The sequence below is a fragment of the Ornithorhynchus anatinus genome, chromosome 14 (genome assembly GCF_004115215.2).
Source record: "Ornithorhynchus anatinus isolate Pmale09 chromosome 14, mOrnAna1.pri.v4, whole genome shotgun sequence".
In the NCBI taxonomy this organism is placed as follows: Eukaryota; Metazoa; Chordata; class Mammalia; order Monotremata; family Ornithorhynchidae; genus Ornithorhynchus; species Ornithorhynchus anatinus.
The window spans coordinates 3,903,659-3,929,360 of record NC_041741.1 but is presented as its reverse complement, the minus strand read 5'-3'; the positions used below and the strand labels follow the sequence as shown (position 1 = coordinate 3,929,360).

General features: G+C 46.5%; 1 protein-coding gene across 3 annotated transcripts in view; it reads left to right on the top strand.

Moving 5' to 3' along the window:
- FRMD6 (FERM domain containing 6) overlaps nt 1-25,702 on the top strand; it is a 56,433-nt gene that overhangs the window by 12,718 nt on the left and 18,013 nt on the right. The window contains exons 1-5 of one of the 3 annotated variants that reach the window (XM_001514816.5): nt 1,016-1,084; nt 16,431-16,679; nt 21,724-21,814; nt 23,045-23,148; nt 24,399-24,475. In XM_001514816.5, the coding sequence (XP_001514866.1) occupies nt 16,581-16,679; nt 21,724-21,814; nt 23,045-23,148; nt 24,399-24,475 (371 nt within the window). In that variant the 5' untranslated portion in view covers nt 1,016-1,084; nt 16,431-16,580. Of the gene's footprint in view, nt 1-1,015; nt 1,085-16,430; nt 16,680-21,723; nt 21,815-23,044; nt 23,149-24,398; nt 24,476-25,702 lie in introns of those variants that run through there. The other 2 variants (XM_029079083.2, XM_029079082.2) reach the window with 2 other exon arrangements.

Genomic DNA, 25,702 nt, shown 5'->3' with positions numbered 1-25,702 from the left:
AAGCGGAAATCTGACTAAAATAGCATTTTCTCAGGGAAAAAAGAGGGCGAAGGTGAGCTAAGAGAGAGGAAAACCCTTGGGGCACTGAGCCCCTTTGCCATTTGAAAGATGAAGGAGGTTGGAACCAACTCAGCTGCCATGCAGCATAGCTGACTTTGGCACGGTGTCGGTGTGTTTTCGTTAAACCACTAATGCCCGTCACACCATCTGCATAGCTTGACAAAGCAGGCTCACTCAAGCCGCCGACCATCTTTATTCTTTTTATCCAGGAAATGAGAGAATTGTAAATTTTTTTGTTTTTTTTTTATATGACTCTCTTGCAAAGGCAGTTGGTCTGCTTAGAGAGTGGGTGGCAGGGGTGGGGGGAGAGGAAGGCAACGACTCTTTGGTCTTCCCCGTTTCACATTGACTGCACGGACCCGGTCAGCACTCTTTATGGGCTCTATGGAACAGTAATAAAAATGAAACAGTACTAAATGAAGTCTTATTTCCCAAAGGAAATAATGAAGAATGCATTGATGCGTTTCCAGGATCCAAAAAAAGATCAAAATGATATAAATCGTATTAAACAGTGATAAGTAGAGTTACATGATCAGATGGCAGTGTAAATAACACATCGGTAATGAAGGATGGCACACGTATGTGATTAATACATGTACAGCTCTAAATTTTCAACATGTTGTCTTTTAAGTGCTATTCAGCTTAAAGATACCTTGTGCACACCCATCTGTTGTCCTCAGCCAGTGGTATTCATTGAGCACTTACTGTGTGCAGAGCTCTGTACTAAGCACTTGAAATCTTTACTGAATGTCATTACTATGATGTTTTCAATTACACAGGTGTTTCCAAGGGCACAGGAACGGGGTAAAATTGACATGAACATTTCCCCTGGCTGGGAGTCACGATTAGCGATGGGGTGCATGTTAAAAGCACCTTCCACCTCCATTCCCAATCATTCCTGGGCCTGATGGCAGCATGAGGGAGGTATCTGGAGTCTTTCAGACTAGCAGGAGACCACTTGGAGATCACAAAAGCTGCCAGAAGTTCAAGGTGCTGCTTCCAAAGGGACACTGGAATGATTTGGGTAGGTAGAAGAACCTGATGCATCTTCCCTTTTGCTTAAAAAAAACCCCAAAAAACTAAACTCCTTCCATCATTAGATCCCTGTGTTACGTCATAAAGACAAACCAAAATCCAAGAAGCTTCTCACGATCTTTTCATTTCCCTTGTGTTGGATCCCTGGGGAGAACACTGGATTGCACAATAAAAACAATGTGTGTTTTTTTCACTGCGTCCAGTGTGAACCTGAACCCACATTGTGTACTCTGAAAGTTACCTGGCAGGAGCTTCCAAAGCACGGAGCACTCCATGGCTTTTTAAGCCATTCTTCGGCTTAAGTGAAGCTTCCAGGATGTTTTCACGGCATGGCGCAATATTCGGGAATTCTCATTTCCATTGGTTCCCTTTTCCATAATAACCCTTAGCTGCCGTCTGTCACTAAATCAATTTACATTCCTTAATTAGCCCTAACTTGAAATCAGTGTTGGCGACAGGATTCTTACCTCAGTCTGTACAGGGCGGGAGTTTCTGTTGAACACGATCTTATTCCCGGAGGCTGACTGGAAGGGAGGACCCGGCTTGGTAGATGAAAACCTTCCATTTAGCATCCCGAGGTACAGAGGACAGCATCCACACTGACGGAGCGATCGCCGTCCAGGGATCTGAGAGGAGGAGAAAAAGGAACTGTTCCCAGGCCTTTGCTACATTTATGACATTGCCAGTTGCCTCGGACAAGCCGGCTTGGTGCTCTGCCATGCAGAAAAGAGAGGTTCTTTTGGAGCAGAAACTTAGGATCAAAAGTCCGGGAGGCAAACCCTAGAATGGCCCTGGGCACTGCAGACAACAAAGGTGATAGTACAAGTGGGGATAGTATTTGTGAGTGCCCAGCGTGGCCAGAGTCACAGGTCCCGCACTGACCTTTTTGGTCATCCCCACACCCCTAGGTGGGTTTCACCTCCAGTGGCATCTTTCTCGAGTACAATGGGAATCTCTGTGTGTTTTGCTTGTTGGACTGTTTTAATGAACACTTGGATACTCACTCTAACCCCCTGGCACATTCATATACTCTACTACTTCCCCTATCCTTAGTCTATTTTAATGTCTCTTTCCTCCTGCGGACTGTAAGCTCCCTGTGGGCAGGGGTTGCATCTATCAACTCTTTGTATTGTACTTTCCCAAGCGCTCAGTACAGCACTCTGCACGCAGTGAGCGCTCACTGAATGCCATCGATTGATCGATGAGAAAACATTCAGGAGATCTAAGTGGCAGCACATAAAGGTTGCTCCTAGAGTATGAGTTTCATCTTGTTCTGAAAGACACCTGTGGCTCTCCACTGGTCCTGTCGGACAGCGATGCTCTTCGCTGCTCAATTTTTAGAAATCGGGAGATGGTTTGGGAAATGGTACTTCCATCCATCCTTAGCCTTTATTGAACACTGCCTACTTAGGAGAGTAATAATAATAATGTTGGTATTTGTTAAGCGCTTACTATGTGCAGAGCACTGTTCTAAGTGCTGGGGTAGACATAGGAATCAGGTTGTCCCACGTGGGGCTCACAGTCTTAATCCCCATTTGACAGATGAGGTAACTGAGGCCCAGAGAAGTTAAGTGACTTGCCCACAGTCTCACAGCTGACAAGTGGCAGAGCTGGGATTCGAACTCATGACCTATGACTCCAAAGCCCGTGCTCTTTCCACTGAGCCATGCTGCTTCTCTACCGAGAGTATATACGGTAGAGTCAGTAGACACGATCCCTAGCCACAAGGAGCTTACAGTCAGGTGTGGGATATGTTAAAATCGAATCTACTCAATCCCAAGGTCTTTGCCTTTCCATGGTTGGAGAATGAAATGACTCCAAGCATTTCTCCAGAGCAGAAGAAAAAGTAGTAATCATGTTTACTGAGCATCCAGTTGGTGCAATGCACTGTTGTAAACACTCAGGAAGTATTAAAAAGAAAATAGTGACACGATCCTTGGCCGCAAGGAGCTTATACAGTAATAGGGGAAAGAAACATGAAAATGTTTACAAATAATGTGGTCAGGGTGGTAATAAAGGAGTGACAATTGTATGAACATATAGAGAAGCAGCGTGGCTCAGTGGAAAGAGTACGGGCTTGGAAGTCAGAGATCATGGGTTCTAATCCCGGCTCCGCCGCTTATCAGCTGTGTGACTTTGGGCAGGTCACTTAACTTCTCTGTGCCTCAGTTCCCTCATCTGTAAAATGAGGATTCAGACTGTGAGCCCCATTTGGGACAACCTGATCATACCATCATTATTATTATAAGAAAATGATGGGTTCATATCCTGGGAATTAATCAAGGAAGGCTTATTGGAGGAGGTGAGATTTTAGGAGGACTTTGAATGTGGAGAGGGCTGTGGCCTGGCATATTTGGGGAGGAAGAGAGTTCCAAGCCAGAGGAATAGCATGAGTGAAGGGAAGGAGGTGGGGGAGCAGAGGGGAGGGTGCCGTATCGTCTGAAGTTTGGCTTGGGAGGACCAAGAGGGCGAGCTGGGGAACAACAAGCAAAGGGGGCGGAGACGTGGGGCAAATTGCCAGAGAGGCTTGAAGCTGTACTCTCTAGACTGTAAGATCGTTCTGGGCAGCGATTGTGTCTATATTGTGTTATCGTCCAGTCCCAAGCCCTCAATTCAGTGTTCTGCACAGAGTAAGTGCTCAATAAATACGATTGACTGACTGAAGCTAATTGTTAGGAGTTATTGTTTGATGCGAGGGACACTCAGGAGCCGGTGAGGGGGAGTTTTAGGAGAAGGGAAATGCGAGCCCAGCGATGCTTCAAGGTGACCCATGCAGCAGCATGTAATGTAGATTGGATTGCAGAGAGGCTGGAATCAAAGAGAGGGGTAAGGAAGCCCATCCAATAGTCTAGCGGTGATATGAGTGGAGCTTGTACGGGGGGCGGGGGAGTGGAAAGGGCAGATTTGGGGAGGTGTGGGGGGGAACAGCGTTCAGTTTAAAGAAATTCCCCACGTTAAAAAAAGAAACCAGGTTTTATCGGGGTGCTTCCGGCTCCTTTCAGAGTGGGGGGAGCTGGTCCGAGTCCCACTTGTCTTCCAAATCTACCATCTAAATAACTAGGGCAAATCAAATGTGGGAAGGAGAATGTAGGAAACGAGATGTCATCACACGTACAAGTACCATTCCGATTTCAAAACTATTTAGCACGTCTGCTGCACGTAATTAGACCGAGTTCACTTTATAAATACCTCGGGGCGGTCAGTAGCAGAGTCCCCCACCAACCCGAAGATGTCACTGTTGACAGCTCAGGATGCAGGGAGGAGTTTTGGGGAGAGACGTTGTGGTAATTGTCTGCCGGGGACAAACTAAGGCTACAGACTATTTCTTCCTCCTCCGATGAGAGGGACTGACTGTGGCCAGGCTGACATTTAGTGGCCCGGGAATGAACGGATTGGAAGACAATAAAATTAGCAAGGTGGGTCACACAAATTCACTCAGTAGTAATTATGCACCTGCTGGCAGCAGAGCACTGTACTAGGCACTGGAGAAGAGGGCAAAGGATGATAAATTAGACATGATCTCCCACTGTGCTAAGCCCTGGGATAGGTATAATCAGTCAGTGGTATTTATTTAGCGCTTACTATGAGAGCACTGTTCCAAGCACTTGGGAGAGTACAATACAAAGGAAGTAATAATGATGGTGTTCGTTAAGCACTTACTATGTGCCAAGCACTGTTCTAAGTGTTGGGGTAGATTCAAGGTAATCAGGTTGTCCCACGTGGGGCTCATTTTACAGATGAGGTAACTGAGGCACAGAGAAGTTAAGTGACTTGCCCAGAGTCACACAGCTGATAAATGTTGGAGCGGGATTAGAACTCATGTCCTCTGATTCTCAAGCCCGTGCTCTTTCCAGCGGACACGTTCCTTGCCCATAGTGAGCCTACGGGTACAACAGGCCCAATCTCTGCCTCATATGGGTCTCACTGTCCGAGAAGAAGGCAGAACAGGTGCCTTACCATTTTATAGATGAGGGACCTGAGGCCTAGAGAGAGGAAGTGACTTGTCCAAAGTCACCTAGGAGACCAGTGGCATAGGTACAACCTGGGTTTCTGACTCCCAGTAAAAAGTAATCTTTTTACAATTTCATCAGGTCCAATCAATCATTGGCTATTCAGGGCTGATTCCCTGGTAGGTGAAATACCAAAGTCCCCTAGAGTATTCATTAAGCATGTATCATACCAAGCACTGTGCTAAGCCGTAAGGCAAGGCAAACGTAATGGATCAGATTACCAAGGAGAGGCCCATCTCTTTCTCATCCTCCTGTTGTTGGCCATTTGGCCATTTTGGAGTTTTTGGCCCTTCAGCCATAAAGCAGATAAGGAGAAGAGGTGGGAGTCAAGCAAATAGCAAAGCTGATAACTACCTGGGTGTAGTTAATTGGGTGGGTGGGGCAGGAGTGTGTGGAAATTGACATTATTAGCTAGACGTCCTCAGTATTTCGCATCATCAATGGATTTCATGTATCCAGGCAATCTCCTCTGTAGAACTAAGACTTTAATTCCCACCCTAATGAGTCTCTTCAGTCTGTCTGCTCTATATTTAATCTACTTAATATTCATTATTGGAAATCGTTTGTACTTGAAACCACTCTGATGATCCCGTAGGCGACGACACAAGCATGGATTGACAGGCAGGTGCTGCTGAAAACCGTTCCGCAGTTGTGTGATTTGGCTGTGACTGCTGCGAGAGCATTTTTAGAAAGGAAATTCCAAAAAAACTTTGGACTCCCCATTCCAAACAAGCACAACTCCGAATAGTTTTCTTCCAGATTATTTTCTATTCTCTTTTTAGCCTCTTACAAGTCCCTTCAGCCTTAAATGCTAAAATATGTCCAGAGCCCAATTTCTAGATTAATGATTCAGACCCCAAATTACTAGGAAATTGCTGGTTCATTGTTCAAATAACTGTTTGGGAGGAGCTTCTGCTAATGTAAATCAAGGGTTCGGAAGAACATCTGAGTCTATAATGTTTATATCTGAAGCCCATGTTGGCATTTTAGTCTGAGGTGCCTAGTTTAAGTGCTTAGAACAGTGCTCGGCACATAGTAAGCGCTTAACAAATACCAACATTATTATTATTAAGTGGAATCTTTAGACCTTTTTTTTTAGAAAAAGGTATATGTTAAGGCATTCCAGGCACTGTACTAAGCGCTGGGTAGATACAAGCTAATCAGGTTAGACACAGCCCATGTCCCACATGGGACTCACAGTCCTAATCCCCATTTTACAGATGAGGATACTGAGGCACAGAGAAGTGACGTGCCCAAGGGCTTCAGCAAGTGGCTTGTCTTGGAAGTCTTTGGTAAAGCCATCAGCAAAACTGCCCGATTACTTCTCATTAGCTCCTGTTAGGTAGAGAACGCATCACTTTGTCCTGCATTTTCCCAAGCGCTTAGTACTGTGCATCGCACCGAGTGGGTGCTTAGTAAATACCACGGCTGCTAACGGCCTTAAAATATTTTTGAGGAAAAAGCCAGTAGCCTCTATATTGTCTGCAGAGGAGAAGCGGCTCTTCCAGGTGGTTGGCTGTCAGCGCTTTGGGGGAACGCCACATCTCCGCCTCGACTCCGACTCAGCAAGGGAACTCCATTGGCAGGAGCCCGCGAGCCAGAAAACCGCAGCTCTGAGAGTTAGACCCTCCCTCTTGGCTGGGACTTGGCTTGGGTCCCTGCCAATTGCCCTCATTTCACCTTCTGGGCAAGACCGGGCACTCCAGTGCTCCACTTCATACCATCTCCTAGATAAGCTTGTATCTACCCAGTGTTTGGAACACTGATTGGCACATAGTAAGCATTTAACAAATAACCTTAAAAAAAAAAATAAAGGCAAACCCCTATCTCCCCCATCTAAGATCTCTCAGCCTGGGAGGGAAGGGGTTTTGCCTCCTGTTTTATTATTTTTATTATGCTGGTTTGTTAAAGCACTTATTGTGTGTCAAGTAGTCTTTTTAGTGCTGGGGTAGATACAAATGAACGAATTTGGACACAAGCCCTGTCCCCCATGGGGCTTACAGCCTAAGCAAGAGGGAGAACAGGAAAGCTGAGGCACAGAGAAATGAAGCTATTTTCCCAAGGTCACACAGCAAGCATTTGGCAGAGCCGAAATTAGAATCCAAGTCCTCTGACTCCCAGGCCCATGTTCTTTCCACTAGGCCACGCTGCTTCTCCGTTCTTAGGTTTCTTTTGGGGAGGACCCTCCACCTGCCCCATATCTATTGAGGAGGGGCCCTTTAACTAGACCAGGTCCAGGCATTGCTGCCGCTGCAATGACTGGCAGTTGACTTGGGACTTGTGGCACCTACAGAAGGGCACCTGCCACTTGCCCAGAGCAGCCAGCCAGCAGCCACACCAGGCCTCTTTGAGAACAGAGACTTGGAGGAAGAATGTCTTGGAGAATCGATGGGCCTACACTGTGACCTATTGGCTTCAAAGCCCTCCATCAACTTGACCCTTCTTACCTCACCTCCTTTCCCTCTTTCTACATCCCAGCCCGCGCACTCCGCTCCTTTGGTGCCGCTAACCTGCTCACTGGGCCTCGATCTCTCCTGTCTCGTTGCCGACCCCTGGCCCACGCCCTACCTCTGGCCCGGAATGCCCTCCCTCCTCACATACTCCAAACAACCACTCTTCCCCCCTTCAAAGCCCTACTGAAGGCGCACCTCCTCCATTAGGTCTTCCCAGATTAAGCCCCCTTTTCCTCAGATCCCCCTCCCTTTCGCATCACCTCGACTCACTCCCTTTGCTCTTCCCCTCTCCCCGCCCCACAACACTTATGTATACATGTATATATCTATAATTCTGTTGATTTATATTGATGCCTGTTTACTTGTTTTGATGTCTGTCTCCCCCCCGCCCAGGCTGTAAGCCCCTTGTGGGCAGGGATTGTCTTTCTTTATTGCTGTAATGTACTTTCCAAGTGCTTAGCACAATGCTCTGCACGCAGTAAGCACTCAGTAAGTACGATTGAATGACGTTGGGCAAGTCATGTAACCTCCCTGGGCCTCACTTTCCCCCATTGTAAAGTGAGAATAATAATAGCTTCTTCCTCAATCCTTACAGAGAAGTTGTGAGGACAAAAGTGAGGTAAATAATGTGAAAGCACTTGGAATAAAAGGGTAAAGAATCAAGATTACAAATATATGGACTCACAGTTCCCCGGAGCACTTCTATTCATGTCAACTCACCCTATCATTTAAATACCTACTCAAATATATATCCACGTTTCCTTCCTTCTGTCTATCATTTCAGTCTGTCTCCCCCACAGGATTATAAACTCCTCTAGGGCAGGGATGATGTCTACTGAATCTGTGCGACTCTCTCAAGTGCTTAGTACAGTGTTCTGCACAAAGTAGGTGCTCAGAAATGCTATTGACGATTGATTAGAGAGTCAGTGTGCTACACAAAGTAGGTGCTCAGAAATACTATGAGTTGATTGGAGAGTCTGTTTTTCCATTCCTCCCGGAATGGGGGAAAGGCTTAGAAGTCTCCATCAAAAGTTACCTTTAGCCAACGGGGTATTGTTCATCTTCAAGGAAAATAATCTGTCATATTTGGGAAAAGGAAAAGGAGCTTAATGATTGTTCTGAAGTTCTTCCAGATAATATCTTGCCTCTTCTAGAATAAATGAAAATTTGCATTTCTCCTAGGGTCATCTAGGACCGAAAAGAGAAAGATGGGGTTCGCTTTCCTACGCACCTCATTTATCATTTCCCACTGGGTCTTGACTCTCTCTTATGTAATCGGATACTTTCTAAAATTGCATGTGCTCCTTCTGACACTTGGCTAAGAGGTTAATAGCAGGCCCTCGACAGTCAGCTTTTCTCCAGTTTTATCTGCACACACGAAGTAATAAAGGCAAGAAGATTGCCTCTTCCTGTGGACTGCCTAAAGACTATTAAATTGTTTGTCATCTATGGATTTGTAAATGTGTACGAGGTTGTATAGCTGTCTTGCATCCTTAAAGAGGACATTAACGTGGGTGGTGGTTGTGAAGTCATTCAAGCAATTGATGGCATTTTTTGAGCACTCAGCTAAGCGCAGAGTACTAAGCGCTTGGGAGAGTACAGTGCAACGGAGTTGGCAGACTGGTTCCCTGCCCACAAGGAGCTCTCAGTCTACAGAGAGATCGTGTCCACCATTTGAAGAAGGCTGAAAATTCCTTTGGGTGAGCGAGACAGTCTTCCATGCCGGGCTCCCAGACAAAATGCAGACCTTGGCCACCTTTCTCTGCTTTGGGGGGCATTTCAATCTCAAGGCTGGGAGACATGTTCAGAAATGTCCCCTCAAATGTGAGCCCCATGAGGGACAGGGACTGTGTGATTATCTTATATCTACCCCAGCACTTAGCACAATGCTTGACACCTAGAGTAAGCCCTTAACAGATACCATAATTGTTTTTATTATTAGGAAATGATTCCCACTCGTCCAAGGAGGCGAGAGTGTCATCTGTGCCCTGTGGTGGAGCTGTGAGACCATCTTTGAGGACAGCATTTTTTAGGGATTGAATAAAAGCCTCAGCACAGCTCTGGCTATGTTCAATTTGGCTTTTTTAATGGTATTAATAATAATAATTGTAGTATTGGTTAGGCGCTTACTATGTGCCAGGCACTGTATTAAGTGCTAGGATGTGTACAAGCAAATCACGTTGGACACTGTCCCTGTCCCACATGGGGCTCATAATCTCACTCCCCATTTTACAGGTGAGGTAGCTGAGGCTAAGAGAAGTGAAGCGACTTGCCCAAAGTCACACAGCAGAGAAGTGCTGAAGCCGGGATTAGAACCCATGATCTTCTGACTTCCAAGCCTGTGCTCTATCCATTCTATACCATGCTACTTCTATGTGCCGGGCACTGTTCTAAGCCCTGGGGTAGATAGAAGCTAATCAGGTTGGACCCAGTGCGTGTCCCATAACCTCACAGTCATAACCTCCATTTTACAGATGAGTTTAACTGAGACACAGAGAAACAAAGTGACTTGCCCAAGGTCCCACAACAGACAAATGGTGGGGCTGGGATTAGAATCCAGGTCCTTCTGACTCCGAGGCCAGTGCTCAATCCACTAGGCCACAGTGCTTCCAGGGACCACAGCATCCTTAATTTGGTCTGCTTGTTCCGGCACAGGGTTTAGTTGGTCGCCCTCCCTCCATCCCTCTTTTGCCGGTGCATTTCTTGCTTTGCTGCATGTAGCTTTTTAATCTGCTTCAGTTACATCCAACCAATCTCAGGGCTCTAGCTTGCATCCTCACTCCTTCCAACTTCCTCAATGGGGCTGCCCTCACCCCACTGGGACATGGATGGGCGACAGGGTGGGGTTGATGACAGTTTGCTAGGCTTCACCTTAGTAAATAATCCAAGGAGAAACACCATCAATTATGGGATGCTCTTGGCACTGGGGAAATGTCACTCTGTGACACATAAAGGCAAGGTTCTTCCCCAGTTAAGATTTCCACCAACACACCTTTAGCTTCTGTTTCACTTGAGAAAAATTACACGTCCAGTCAGAGTAAAATTAACCAGCTTCCTTCGTTTTTTAGCGTGTCTTTTACTCAAGTTGTGAGGGTGTGGTAGCATTTCTTTCAGCTTCGCCGTAGCTGTAATGGAAAGACTTATTTTAGGGAAAGAAGAACTTCAAGGGTTCTTCAGTCCCAGATTAGACACTCACAGTAGAATCATTCTCTAGAAAACAGCATCGTTCCTTTGCCAGAGGGTACTCTGTGCGTGACGGACTCAAAGATTTCATTGTAGGAATTAGAAGCAGATGCTTCCAAGCTGAAGATTTTTTTCCCTGAGTTCGGCACTTTTTCTTGGCCACATCACCCCTCGGAATTCAGCAGAATGAAAAGGAATTTTGTACCCTCTTGTTAAATCTGACATGGCTTCAGAGAGCAGGAAGCCATGAAAATGTGAAGCTCTTCTGCTTTAAAAATCACGATTCCCTCAAGCTCGCCCAGCCTTAAAAATAAACTGCAACCTGGGAGTTGTCAAATTTCTGCATTCGTTATTGCCCAAATAAATCAATAGTATTTATTGAGCACAGGGCACTGTTACTTAGCTCTTGGGAGAGTACAAGAGAGTTAATAAACTGGATCCCTGTCCGCGAGGAGCTTCTGGCCTATCATCCCCCTAATTTTAGAATCCCCTTCTGTCCTTTTGGTCAACAAGTGAATGAACTGAGCTGCGTTTCAGCAGCAGCTTCTCTGGAAGGTGGGCGAGAGAGAGAAAGCCCAGACAGTCAAGCTGAATTTGTCTGAAAATAAACTGGATTTGTTCTAATAGTGCATCTGTGCTATCAGAAGGTCGGAGACTGTGTAAACTCTGGTTCGGGTTGTAACTTTGGTGGTCCTTGTTGCTGAGGTATTCGGACAGTTCGCACGTCAGATTTCACATCCCTCCATTTTGTGTTCTTCCTCTTTGCTTAGATGAGCAGGAATGAAGAAAAGAGGCCTCCAATATTCAGCCAAAAAGCCATGGGAAGATAGTGTGCTTGTTTGCTGCTGAGGACTGTTTCCAGTGAGTTCTGGGACCCCCTGAATTACAGGAGACTCGAGTGGCTTATCCTTCTGTAGCTGCTACTGATGGGTTGCTGATTTCTGGTCAGCAAAATGTGTAGCCCCGTCTACACAGTTGATGGCCGTGTATGGGAGGCCGGGGGATGTGACTGGAATTCCCTGGCCTGGCCGTACACCCCACATTCCAGTGGCGCTCTTGCCCATCAGCTCAGTGCTGGGCCAGAATGCAGATCAGTGGCCATCAGTGGACAGAGGGCCAGCTACGCTACCTTTCCTAGAAGGCGGGACTTGCTAAACCAGATAGGTGAATCATTCTGCACCCTTGCCCTGAGTGGTAATGGATGATGGGATGTGGAGGTGGATGATGAGTTAGAGATGTCTCTAGACTGGAAGCTCATTATGAGCAGGGAACGTGTCTGCTAATTCTGTTCTATTGTACTCTCCCAAGTTCTCAGTACATTGCTCTGCACATAGTAAATGCTCAATAAATACCATGACTGACATGGTGATCTTCCCCCTCATGTCAAACCCTGTTTCTACAGTTAGTCTTATTTACCAGCCATGTTTCAGATGAGATTTTTTTATAACCCAAACTCCAGGGATGAAATAATAGTGACCTTTCTAAAATGATGTTTATGTCAGTAGGCTTAGAATCAATCAATCGTATTTTTTGAGTGTTTACTGTGTACAGAGCACTGTACTAAGCATTTGGGAAAGTATCATATAACAGAGTTGGAAGACACGTTTCCTGCCCACAGTGAGCTTACTGTCTGGCAGTGGGGAGGGGGCGCACAGACATTAATATAAATAGATAAATTATGGATAGGTACACAAGTGCTGTGGGGCTGAGGCGCAGGGGTGAATGAAGGAAGCAAATCAGGACGACACAGAAGAGAATAGGAGAAAAGGAAATGAGAGCTTAGTCGGGGAAGACCTCTTGGAGGAGATGTGCTTTGAATAAGGCTTTGAAGGAAGGGAGAGTGATTGTCGGATATGAAGAGGTAGGCCATTCCAGGCCAGAGTCAGGACGTGGGCGAGAGGTCGGCGGTGAGATAGACGTAATCAAGATACAGAATTGGATAAAGACATTTTTCCCACCCAGTAGTTTATTCTCCGTGATAAGATAAAAGCTCCCCCAGATCATCCTTGGACACGGGAGTAGAAAATTAAAAACATATTCATATGTCTCTGGGGTTACCAACCCAATGTAGCAGAACATCAAATTCCCAAGTGAGACCAACTGGATTTTCCACATGCCTAGTTTGCAGAGAAAGCATTTTTAACCAAGTATTGTAATTTATTACAAATGGAGAGCAAATAAAAACGCATTCAGCGTGCTCCTGGAATCTCCCTAGAGGAAGTACCATGCACCCCAAAATTAGTATTCAAGCGGAGAGGTGTCTTCTTGGCTGAAAAACTTAGTGTTGTAGACAAATTGCTTAATAAGCCCTGTTTGCGGTATGTGAATTTCTGAATTATTTTCTGTGGGTGATCGTGGTTAGAGGAAGGGGCTGTGGGGGCAAAGCCATTTAGCCACACTAAACATTTTAGCTTTTGAGAGATTTCTTTCTCTGTGTCAAGGTCTGCCCCTATCTTGTACAGTGGAGACAAAAAGGAGAGTGTCTCTTGGTCTAGACGCTTCTCAAGCCATCCTGAGAGGGAGGGGCAGAAATACCTGGCGGGCATCAAGCCCCGGAGGGAGCAAGGCGATATTGATCGGTCAGAGTTAGTGCTCGGGGAGCATATCCAAGGAATCGATTGTCTAATAGGGGAGGTGAGACAAACAGGTAGTCAACGTGAATACAGATCAGTCACTCCATGGTATTTATCAATCGGTATTTATTGAGTGCTTTCGGGGTGTTAGCATTACTGGGCAGCCCTGCCGTTGTTGAGCCAGGGGTCAGAGCACCACTGTGGGATGAAGAGATCTGGATTCCATTCTTGAGGCAATGTCATCAGCGGCGAAGGCGTGTGACCGATGGACCAGCTGGGGTGGACCGTGAGATGGACAGCCCCGTCGGGAATCCTGAAAAATAGCCGGCCAGCGTGAGCAGCGATCGCTCAAGTGGCTACCCCAGCAACAGGTTGCCGGACCCTGGAGCCCTGGCACAGCACTGGCATTGTGCCGTGGTGTCTTTGGCCATAAATGGGTCCTGCCTACTCACTTGATGTACTCAGTGCCTCAGCAGGCCCAAGGGGCACTGTGCCAACCACCATCCTTATAATCAGTTCCTCTGCACGGGTTGTCGGTCCTGAAGTCTCGGGGTACTTGTCTGTTGTGTGATCTTGGGCAAGTCACTTCACTTTTCCGTGCCTCAGTTCCCTCATCTATAAAGTGAGGTTTAAGAGTGAGAGCCCCATGTGGGATGAGGACTGTGTCCAACCTGATTAGCTTGTATCTACCCCAGCGCTTAGAAGAGTGCCTGGCACATAGTAAATGCTTAACAAATGCCACACACACACGCACAAAAAGGCTCAACCAGTCGTTCCTAACAGAGGAACCATCATCATTATCATCAAAAAGGGAGAAGTGGAAACAGCATCAGGCATGTAGGCATGAGTTGACCAGGGCAACAGTGCAGGAGGGGTCAGCGTTTACATGTGAACATGCACTTTACATGTCCACACACACCTGCTCAGCCAAAAATCCCCCACCCCCATTATTTTTATCTCATCACGCCATGTAGAGTGTTCCTGGGTATGAACATGTCCGGGAGTCAACCAGACTAATAACCCTTCAACTTATGAGGAATATTTTGAGCCATGTGACTCTATATGGCTGGTTATTTGATGGGATCTCCAAGGAAATAAAGCTCGAATTATCTGTCAAAAAATGAGGAGAAGTCTTTCCATTTAGTCTATTTGTATTTATAAGTTGGGACTGGTGCAGACTGGGCAGTCCTGGAGTCATCTTTTGGAAAGTACAATAGCAGAAATAGACTGAAATGTCATTATGGGCAGGGAATGTGTCTGTTCTGTTGTTCTGTTGTACTCTCCTCAGCGGTTAGTACAGTGCTCTGCACCCAGTAAGTGCTCAATCAATATGATTTACTGACCATTAGAAAGACCACACCTATGCTTTACAATATGCTGCATCCTCGAGCACATACTCACTGCACTTCCTGTCGTCGCAGGAACCCAAGAGACGGGGCGAGAAGTGTGATTGGTACGGCGAGAACCGTTAGGGCTGTAGATAATACCCTTCTACCGGGTCTTAGGACCGAGACTCCTCCACCATTCCTGAAGGGAGAGTCTCCCTCTCCCCTCCTCTTTCCTCCCCCCAGGCCATCGTCATCATCATCATCAGTAAAAGAGACTCCTTATGAACACAAACCATATGAGTTGATGAACGGGATAGGTGATTTTTTTTTTCTTCGTCTTCATCGGGCTAGAAATAAGGAATAGAAAGTGGGTCATTGGAAACATCCATCTTTTTAATTACCCAAGGAGAATTACAGGACAGGAAGTTCTGGCCCTCGTTCATTTCAAAGCATGGATTTACAGAAGAATAGTTGTGCTGCGATTACTATCATTTAAGGATTTGTATTTAAACATGAGACTTTGACTCATAAATGAAAATGCTTTCTGGAGAACATTTTAGGAGGCAGGCACACAGATCCAGTGGTTGGGGCAGATTAGGACTGAGATCTGCATTTGACTACTCATGACCACTCTCATTTTTTATTGTGCATCCACCCTCAGCAAAGCACCCAAACACTAACATCAAAACTATCTTGTTAGACTACTTCTCAATTAAATCTTTAAAGTAGAGAAACAGTCTCTATTTCTCTTGAACAAGCACAATCACCCCCAAGTAGAATTTCTGGCCTTTTTGTAGTGAAGAGTAAAATACAATTAACCTGTTTTTACCATTTTTTATTAGATATATACGTTAGTCACTTGGTTTTGAGGGGGCCAAGAGGAAGAAAGGGAGGTACAGGGCCAGATCTCCTTTCACTGTGCCACTCAAGAGTACATTTCTCACCTCTTCTCCCTCTTTCAACTATAAATTGGTTGGATTGTAAGTCCTTGAGGGCAGGGATTTTGACCCTTCCTCCGTTTAGACTGTAAGCTCACTGTGGGCAGGGAACGTGCCTACCAACTCTGATATACCATACTCTCCCAAGCGCTTAGTACAGTGCTCTGCACATTGTAAATACTCAGTAAGTACCATTGACTGATTGATTAGCGTATGCTCGCAGGCGTTTAGTACAGTCCTGTGCACGTATTACTGACTGATTGATACTTAGTCCACCAAAGGACCAGGTCTCAAGTCTTGCTAACTCTGTGGTGGTGCTCTCCGAGAACCAGCGGATGGGAGACATCATTGTTATGCTCCAAAATGCCGGTTAATGAAGTGTGTGATCCACGGTGGTTGCTGCCACTCTACCTTGAGACCTGAGTTGGGATGGAATAAATAGCACTCGGAAGTAAAGCTCTTCTTAATCCTGTAAGAGACAGATGGTCTCCACATTCCTTGACTGCCCGGTGCTCTCAGCGGGCCAGCGGCTTAGTAACCTGTATGGTGTTTGGAATTTAAGGGACAACTCACCTCTTGTGGTTTTAATGGCGCATGATTGAAGTCATTCCTCGTATCACTCTCAGAAAGGACCGTGACCGATTTTAGTACCGTCTTACCTTATGAGTGGCAAGAGGTGGGTGGCAATTAGACTCCAGTCTGATGTGAAGCACTCCGGGCAGGTGATCCAGATGTAACATCGTATGGCCATGGATCGGGCCTTCCGCTTTCGTTCCCATGCCTCCTTCCCCCTCCCCCCGCAAAGTATCGCTGTGTATCTGACCCGAACATCTTCTCTCCTCACTCGCAGCTATGAATCGTGGGGAGACGGACGCTCCCTGGTCTCTCCCGTGACGCGTGGGATGAAGAGGGGCGCTTGGCAGCTGAGGGCTGTGAGCCGGAGGAGTCTGCGAGGCCTCAGCTCTCCGTGTTGAGCTAACCAGAGGGAGCCCAGAACACGATGAACAAATTGAACTTCCATAATAATAGAGTCATGCAAGACCGCCGGAGTGTGTGCATCTTCCTCCCCAATGACGAATCGCTGAATATCATCATAAACGTGAGTGAGCCCACCATTAGCAGATCATGTAACTATTACGTGGGACCATAAGCTCATTAGGGGCTGGGAACATGTCTCTTAATTCTGTTGTATTGTACTATTTCAAGCCCTTACTATTAGCAGAGCACTGTACTGAGTGTTCAGTGAATACCAGTGATTGATCGATTGGCCTTGAATGCCTTGGGTTGTGTGAGGAGTTTTTCCTTAGGAAGTTATATGACTGACAATCCTTTTTACACCCAGCCACTGCGTATGCGTATGTGTATGTGTGTTTTCAGTTTACCAAACAGAACCATTTGGGTATTCTCCTTCCATTGGCCAAACAGCAGGCCCTGGTAGAAAAGAGCATGGACTCGAGAGTCAGAGGGCCTGGGTTCCGATCCTGGCCCCATCACCTGCCTGCTGTGTGACCTTGGGCAAGTCACTTCACTTCTCTGTGCCTCAATCTCCTCTTCTGTAAAATGGAGATTACAGACCTGTTCGTCTTCCTGCTTAGACTGTGAGCCCCAACTGGGACAGAGACCATATCTGACTTGATTAACTTGCTTGACACATTGTAAGCGCTTAACAAATGCTGTAATTATTATTATTATTCCCTTCTCCTCAGACGTGCCACCCAGAGCGGCTGAGTTGCTTTGAGCAGATGGACTGTATTCCCAGCATGTCATTGTTGACGATCTTGTTAGAGTGGCCTTTTGGCGCCCTTTGTGCCCCTTAGATGACGCGGCTGGAACCGCCATTTGTGCCAGATCCCAGCGCTATCCCAAAGAGCCGGTCGGACTCCATCACCGCTTTATAGAACTATAACCTGGAATGACATTTGACACCCAGTTGTTTCATATGTTTCCAGTCCTAACAGTCAGTAATCATCCACTCATGAGTGCAATATTATGTAGAAAACAGCAGATTGATCAAGTAAGAGAAGGAGCTCTAGGGCTCTTCTTTGACAACACCAGATGAGTTGGATTGTCAGCGCCATTTTGAGCCGGTTGGCCAGCCCCACCCATCATTCTTACACTCTACTATTTCTCCTTTCTGGATCTCCCCCTATAGTCACTAAGCTCCTTTTAGGCAGGGATTGCATCTACCGACTCTCTTGTAATTTATTTTCCCAAGCACTTAATACACGCATCAGTCCTCAGTAAATGTCATCGATTGATTTAGACTTTGTACCTGTCAATATTCCAGTAGCACATGTGGTGCTACTCCATCTTTATCTACCTATGCATTTTTGGATAGTGAGTTGTCTCAGAAGCAGAATTCGGTAACAGTAATTCAACCTTTGAGTAACTTGGATTGTGTGTGGGGTTTCTCTGTCACCCTGCTGTTGGTCCATGGAAAAGAGCTCGGCCTTGGGAAATAGGAGACCTAGGTTGTAGTGCCGGTTCTGCCTGGCACTGGCTATCGTGGGCCAAGTCCTTAGGTGCACTTTGCTCTGCGCTGCCCCTCTGCTCGCCTGCTCACTCGTGCCTTCTGTGTCACAGTGAAAAAATGACCAGCAGGGACCAGAAAGTTTGAGTAGCACTGCCCAAACCACTAGCACTAGATTCAAGTCCTCCATGCAGATTCTCAGTCCCGGAGTCTCAGGACTGAAGCTAGTCTGTCCTTGCTGATGGGAGATATCATCATCACTTCTGCTGTGACGCAGGTGGGCCTGAATCCTCGGTTTCTTCAAGGCTCATCGTTGGTCTGTAGTGTGGTTAGACCACATGAACAGCAGCTTGTCATCTTGTGTCCAGAGCATGTGATCGGCACATAATCAATTAATGGATCAACGTTATTTATCGAGCACACTGAACTGTGCACTTGAGAGAGTACAATACAACTGAATGGGGAGACACTTCTCTGCCCACAACGAACTTACAGTCTAGTGGGAGCTTAGTGTCTGCCCCAGGCTTCAGATGAGTCATGATGGACACCAATTTTCAGAGGTCTCAGTTTCAGGTAAAGTAGCCAGAAATAGATTATCAGCACTGCTGTACCCCATCGGTGCTAGCCTAACCCGCCACTCTGATTCAGAAGGGCATATGAGTCGGTATAGGAGAGTCTTAGGATCCTGGTGAACTTGTGATTTGCCGGAGCTGAGACCTGTCGATGGTACCAAATGATGGATAAGCTAGAGCTCTATAAAGAGAAGAGAGGTCTTGGCTTCACTCCCTACACTTTGTCAGTATCTGCTGGGCTGCGTAAGACCACACCTTCTAGATTGTATATTGTGGGCAGGGAACGTGTCTGCCAAATCGGTTGTATTGTACTCTCCCAAGTGCTTAGTAGGGTGCTCTGTGCATAGTAAGAGATCACTAAGTATCATTGAAGATAATCTTCTAGACTACATTTTGCTCTGAAGAGGTTCAGGGTTTGAATGGTTCGAGTATTCTGCCGAAGGACTCTAGCCAGAAGGGGAGAGTGGTGAGATAACCAGTTCCCACAGAAGGCTCTCTTCCCTTTTCCTTCATGATGATGATGGTGATTATAGCACGCACGCCTGTGTGTGTGTATATGGACAATAATGGCTTAAACAGTAATGCACTGGGATCAGGAGAACTCTCTAAGTATGTAAGAACCCTTCGAGCATCTAAGCTTATTCAGTCATCGATTTATAAACACAAATATTTACTTGATAGCTCAAGGTCTTTCTTCCTTGAGGTGAAAAATACTCGATGAGGCTGACCACAAGACAAGCATTATCAGGTTATGGGAGAGAAAGGGAGGATGGATAGAGACTGACCTCGTTTGAGTACTAAGGATATGACACAGGAATGGTGCGACCGAGGTTTTAAAAATTAAATTTGTAGAATCTTGTCGAACAGGGGAGTAGCTTTTAACATTTCTGGCTGGCCCATGTCATGATTTTGGAGAAAAACAGATTATTCAGGTCCCTGCACACTGATACCCTCCTCACCATTGACATTCAGCAGAAGATCGGACAGGGCAGGGTGTCGGTCACCCAGGGAACTTTGATTTTGGAGGACTGAGTTTGTGTATGGACCACCAGACCCGCCTCCTCAGTCTTGGTGATAGGAGCACCTCTAGAGGCGGTCAGTCCTTAACTGAATGGACATGACTCGTAACCGGCCCTGGGTCCCTGATCTTGATTACCATCCCACGGTTTTCCCGTCACGTGGGGGTCATGTTCTTGTGAAAACCCACAATAAGGAAATCTCGCACCATTCTGGTGCCGCGCACACAAACCATTTCTTTTGACACTGCGGTGTGCCGCTACCAGATAGGCTGGATCAACTAGGTCCCCTGACTTCCTAACAGCATTCTAGCCCAAATGCGGAATGGAAACGTGTTTTGACAAAACCCATTGTACTTTGTGGCTATAACTTCTGCTGGTTTTTAGAAGAGGGGAGAGTCTTCTGGATGAATACAGAAATCAGAGTTTATTTGAGTCCCAGTGCCTAGGAAAGAGGATCTTCTGGAATTTCTCTCTGTTGATCAATAGTATTTATTGAACGTGCACTGTGTGCAGAGCCATATATTATTCATTCATTCATTCATTCAGTAGTATTTATTGAGCATTTACTATGTGCAGAGCACTGTACTAAGCGCTTGGGATGAACAAGTCGACAACAGATAGAGACAGTCCCTGCCGTTTGACGGGCTTACGGTCTAATCGGGGGAGACGGACAGACGAGAACAATGGCGATAGAGTCAAGGGGAAGAACATCTCGAAAAACAATGGCAACTAAATAGAATCAAGGCGATGTACAATTCATTAACAAAATAAATAGGGTAACGAAAATATATACAGTTGAGCGGACGAGTACAGTGCTGTGGGGATGGGAAGAGAGAGGTGGAGGAGCAGAGGGAAAAGGGGAAAAAGAGGGTTGAGCTGCGGAGAGGTAAAGGGGGGATGGCAGAGGGAGTAGAGGGAGAAGAGGAGCTCAGTCTGGGAACGCCTCTTGGAGGAGGTGAGTTTTAAGTAGGGTTTTGAAGAGGGAAAGAGAATCAGTTTGGCGGAGGTGAGGAGGGAGGGCATTCCAGGACCGCGGGAGGACGTGACCCAGGGGTCGACGGCGGGATAGGTGAGACCGAGGGACGGTGAGGAGGTGGGCGGCAGAGGAGCGGAGAGTGCGGGGTGGGCGGTAGAAAGAGAGAAGGGAGGAGAGGTGGGAAGGGGCGAGGTGATGGAGAGCCTTGAAGCCTAGAGTGAGGAGTTTTTGTTTGGAGCGGAGGTCGATAGGCAACCACTGGAGTTGTTTAAGAAGGGGAGTGACATGCCCAGATCGTTTCTGCAGGAAGATGAGCCGGGCAGCGGAGTGAAGAATAGACCGGAGCGGGGCGAGAGAGGAGGAAGGGAGGTCAGAGAGAAGGCCGACACGGTAGTCTAGCCGGGATATAACGAGAGCCCGTAACGGTAAGGTAGCCGTTTGGGTGGAGAGGAAAGGGCGGGTCTTGGCGATATTGTAGAGGTGAAACCGGCAGGTCTCGGTAACGGATAGGATGCGTGGGGTGAACGAGAGAGACGAGTCAAGGATGACACCGAGATTGCGGGCCTGAGAGACGGGAAGGATGGTCGTGCCATCCACGGTGATAGAGAAGTCTGGGAGAGGACCGGGTTTGGGAGGGAAGATGAGGAGCTCAGTCTTGCTCATGTTGAGTTTTAGGTGGCGGGCCGACATCCAGGTGGAGACGTCCTGGAGGCAGGAGGAGATTGGAGCCTGAAGGGAGGGGGAGAGGACAGGGGCGGTCCTCCAAGATATTAAGTACTTGGGAGAGTACAACGTAGCAGGTTATTTAAGACGTTCATTTGTAAGGCGTTCTCTTGCTCTATCGCATGATTTAAGAGTTAGGCCCAGCCTATACATTGCAGATGTATTAACTTTGTGTGGGTTTATGTTACTCTCTGTAAGATTTGGGCTCGAATGATATCCGTCATTAAGACACTGCAGCAAATAGAGAGCAATTTCCATCAGTCAGTGGATCTCTTCGCAAGGGAATAAATTTCGGATGGGCCGATTTAGACTAAAGGATCGAATTTTTGTGGGGTTGTTTTTTTACATGTTCATTAGATCTCAAATCGCCTATCGTCCTGCAGGTGAAAGTCCTGTGTCATCAGTTATTGGTGCAAGTATGTGACCTGCTGAGGCTGAAAGACTGCCATCTCTTCGGACTCAGTGTCATACAAAGTAAGTGTCAGACAGAACCAATCCTCTGAGCAACAGCTAGTGGGTGTCAGGTTGTTGGAAATTGCATTGTTTTTCGTCATCTGATGTATCCTTTAAGCTATCGGTGTTGGAAATATTCAGCACTCTGTTGCCTCTTGTTGACCCAAGCTGCCAGCGCTCTGCGGCTTTGAGTCGGTTCCCGTCAGTTAAAGACAAAGGTAATTTCGCTTAATTTATTTTCATTTTCAACCCTGCCAACTGCTATGACTATGGGTGCCTTGGGCTGTCCTTGTGTGACACTTAACTCTATAGGTCTCAGTTTCCTCCTCTGTAAATAGGGATAAAATACCCACTCTCCATTAGGTTGTGAGTCTCTGTGAAACAGGGTCTGTGTCCAGTCTGATTTTCTTGTCTCGGTCTTACTGCTTAGTGCAGTTTATGGCACAGAGTTAGTGCCTAACACCATAATAATAATAATTAGTAACAACAAGTAACATCACCAGAAGAAATCACCCCAACCCTTACCTTCCTTGGGGTCCAATGGAACAGTTGCATTTCCCCCTCATATGTGCCTAAACAGACACTTCCAGAATAAAGACGGCACTTCTCTACACAGATCATAAAATTGCAGGGGGGTTTTTCCAGAGTATTAGTAGCAATTGAATTTATTGAGCACAGGGTGATGTGCCCTGTCCTAAGCACTTGGCACTCATTAAATGCTATTCCCACCACCACCCGTTTGGAAACGGACACATACTTGTAATGGGGGCCCGTCCTGTTAGTGGAAAAAGGTGCTGCTGCCATCCCATGATTCCTACTCTCCAGGATTTCACCCCTGTGAGGGCTCCTCCGAGCAGGGTGAAAAGATGTTTTTTCTCTGAGGCCTCTCTACTACTAAACACTGCTGAGAGGACTAAATTGTGGGTGGAGGCCAAGAAGAGGTGACTCGTAGAAGAGCAAAGTAGCTTTGAAAGTGTAACAGGCTGATTTCCTTTGTAAAGAAGAAATCCTGGCCTCTTGGATGAGTCCAGTTGCCTGAAACTGGAAAGAAGACCTAAATGTTCATCAGGTGGAAGAATTCATCCCTGAATGCCTAGATTAGTCTCTAGCTTTGTTTTATGGAAGGGGGAATTATTGTACATTCAGAAGCTTGAAAAATCATTGAAAGTTGCTCATTCATATTCTCTTTCTGTCTTTCTTCCCCGCCCTGCCCCGCCCCACCCCATCTTTTCCTTCATCCTTTTGCTATAGATAACGAACATGTGTATATGGAATTATCCCAGAAGCTTTATAAATACTGCCCCAAAGAATGGAAGAAAGAAGCCAGCAAGGTACGCGAATACAGAATCGTTTGGGTGAGATTACGTTCCTAAACCAAATTATTTCCCCTTTAAGAATGTGTTGTTTCTTTGTAACCGCTGTTCACTAGAGAAGAAGCTGAAATGATGGTGTATGTTGGGGCGATTGAGGAATGGGAAGTGAATGATGAAAAATGCTAAGTAAATTCAATAATAATGACTTGCGTAAGATGTTGGATGGGACAGTCGTGATGATGGATATGAATTCTAACAGCACTTTATTGGTCTGTCTGTAGTGATTCTCACTACAGGAGACAAAACAAGATTGAATGATTCGTTTCTGTCTGTAAGCTGACGGTGTCACATGCAAGACTTGCATTTTTTAAATATCGTTGTTGGGATGGGTTCTTGACAAAAAACTCTCTTTCCAAAGAGTTTTGAGTCCTTTTTGGAATCTTACACCAGGAGGCCCAGCGCGACTTCGGAGCAACCGAGGATTGACTGCTGGGCCTTTCCACTCTGCAGAGATTCACTGGGAAGCAAAGTGGTTTCCCTAGAGGGGCCCCGGCAATCAAACCGGGATGCTCTGAACACTATTCCGGGTCAGAGCTCAATCCCTGATGGGAAAAGGAGGGGAATTCTCATTCGAGACTCCGAGGCCTGGGTGTCAGAGTGACGAACGGTGTATCGGCATTTGGGCCGCTGGAGGTTAACAAGCAGTAAAGGGACGCTAGCAGGGAGAAGCAAATGGTCACCGCGGGGGATCTCTGCTAGAAGCCTCCATCGGTGTTTGTTTTTACATCTCCTCGTGTCATCCCGGGAGTTCACCTGGGTCACGTTAGGGATGGTTTCGGAGGGCGAGATTTGTGCCGTTGCCGAGGTCCTGGTATGATGGGCACCTGATTTCCCTTCAGAATGATGGATGCGTGAGCTCTATCCTTATAATGTAGGGACTGGAGGAAGCCCACTCTGAGTAACTTCATTTCCCTGCTGGTATCTCTTCACTCTGTGCTGACTGCCGGGAGGTTGATGTGCAGCATGGCTCAGTGGAAAGAGCATGGGCTTTGGAGTCAGGGCTCATGAGTTCGAATCCCAGCTCTGCCACTTGTCGGCTGTGTGACTGTGGGCAAGTCACTTCACTTCTCTGTGCCTCAGTTCCCTCATCTGTAAAATGGGGATTAAGACTGTGAGCCCCACGTGGGACAACCTGATTCCCCTATGTCTACCCCAGCACTTAGAACAGTGCTCGGCACATAGTAAGCGCTTAACAAATACCAACATTAAGATGTGAATTGTCTTTACTTTAGGGCATCGATCAGTTTGGCCCCCCGATGATCATCCACTTCCGGGTGCAATATTACGTGGAAAACGGCCGATTGATCAGGTAAGGGAAGGGGCTCTGGGGCTCTGCTTCCACACCACCAGTTGGGTTGGACCTGGCAGCACCATTTTGGGCCAGTTATCTGGCTCCACCCATCATTGCTATGTCTCACCACCCCCACTTTGCTGAGATTCATTGGGTCCTGTTCAAGGCTGTTCTCAAACTTAGGTTTCTCTGATGATGCGAGAACTTTAAAGTAGATGTAGATGAGGATTGATTTTTAGAATATTTTCTAAGGGGAGAAAAATGAAAACAAAATATCTTTCCTTACATCTTGGTACCTCTCTTTTCCACCTGGAAAATCCTCCGTCCTGGGTAGCTTTCACTATGAGATAGCCAAGTGATATATTCGGATGAGGATTTTAAGGGCATTCGGCTTGCTGAACTGAGCTGTTCATTTTTCACGCAGAAAGTCGTGATGCACGACTCGGGATGCACTAGAAATTCCGAAGGTGAATTCTTGGCTGTTTTTCTTAATAGCGGTAAAGATTACAATGGAAGCCAAAATGATTTGTCCCATAGGGGAAGAGTAAGGACTTAACTATTTTCTGATTGGAACAGTGGCGTCTCATTTCCTCCTCTTCCCAAGTGTTTTACTTCCCCGTGTGGCATGCTCATTAAATATCTGAGGGATGAGGAACGTGGGAAGGAAGAGGAGAAAGGTAATTTGGCTTAGGCTGTACAAACAGATGGGATTCGCTTTTGATGGTTGTCACACCCAGATGAAATCGAAGGCGGGAAAGAAAAGTGTGCCAAGTCAGAACTGGCTAAGAACCCTAATCGGTTTTCCTCAGTTTCAACAACTGAGTTCACGAGGGGAGTGTGGCGTGCTTGTAAACAAGGAAGGAATGTTATTAGCCCCTAATTAACCCCCTACAGTTCACAAATGGTTAATCCAGTCCTACACATCTCCCAAGGGCCGCACAAGGCTAAACATCGAGGAGTCAGCGTTAAAAAAAGAAACCGCTCAAAGCGTTCTCGGGCCCAAGAGGAAAAATGATAGGGACACTGTCTTTTCAGCGTGCCAGACATAACCATAGCTTTGATTAAAATCAGCTTACTCAGTCCGTCTCCATGAGCATTTTGTTAATCTAAAGAAAACGATAAACTAGGGTAACAGAGAAACCAAGGGAGGGAGCGAGAAACAGGAGTCCACTCTTCCGCTGCACTTCATCGCGCTCCGTGCCATCTTCATCATCGAGGGTGGTTATGGAGCGGGCAGGGACGAGA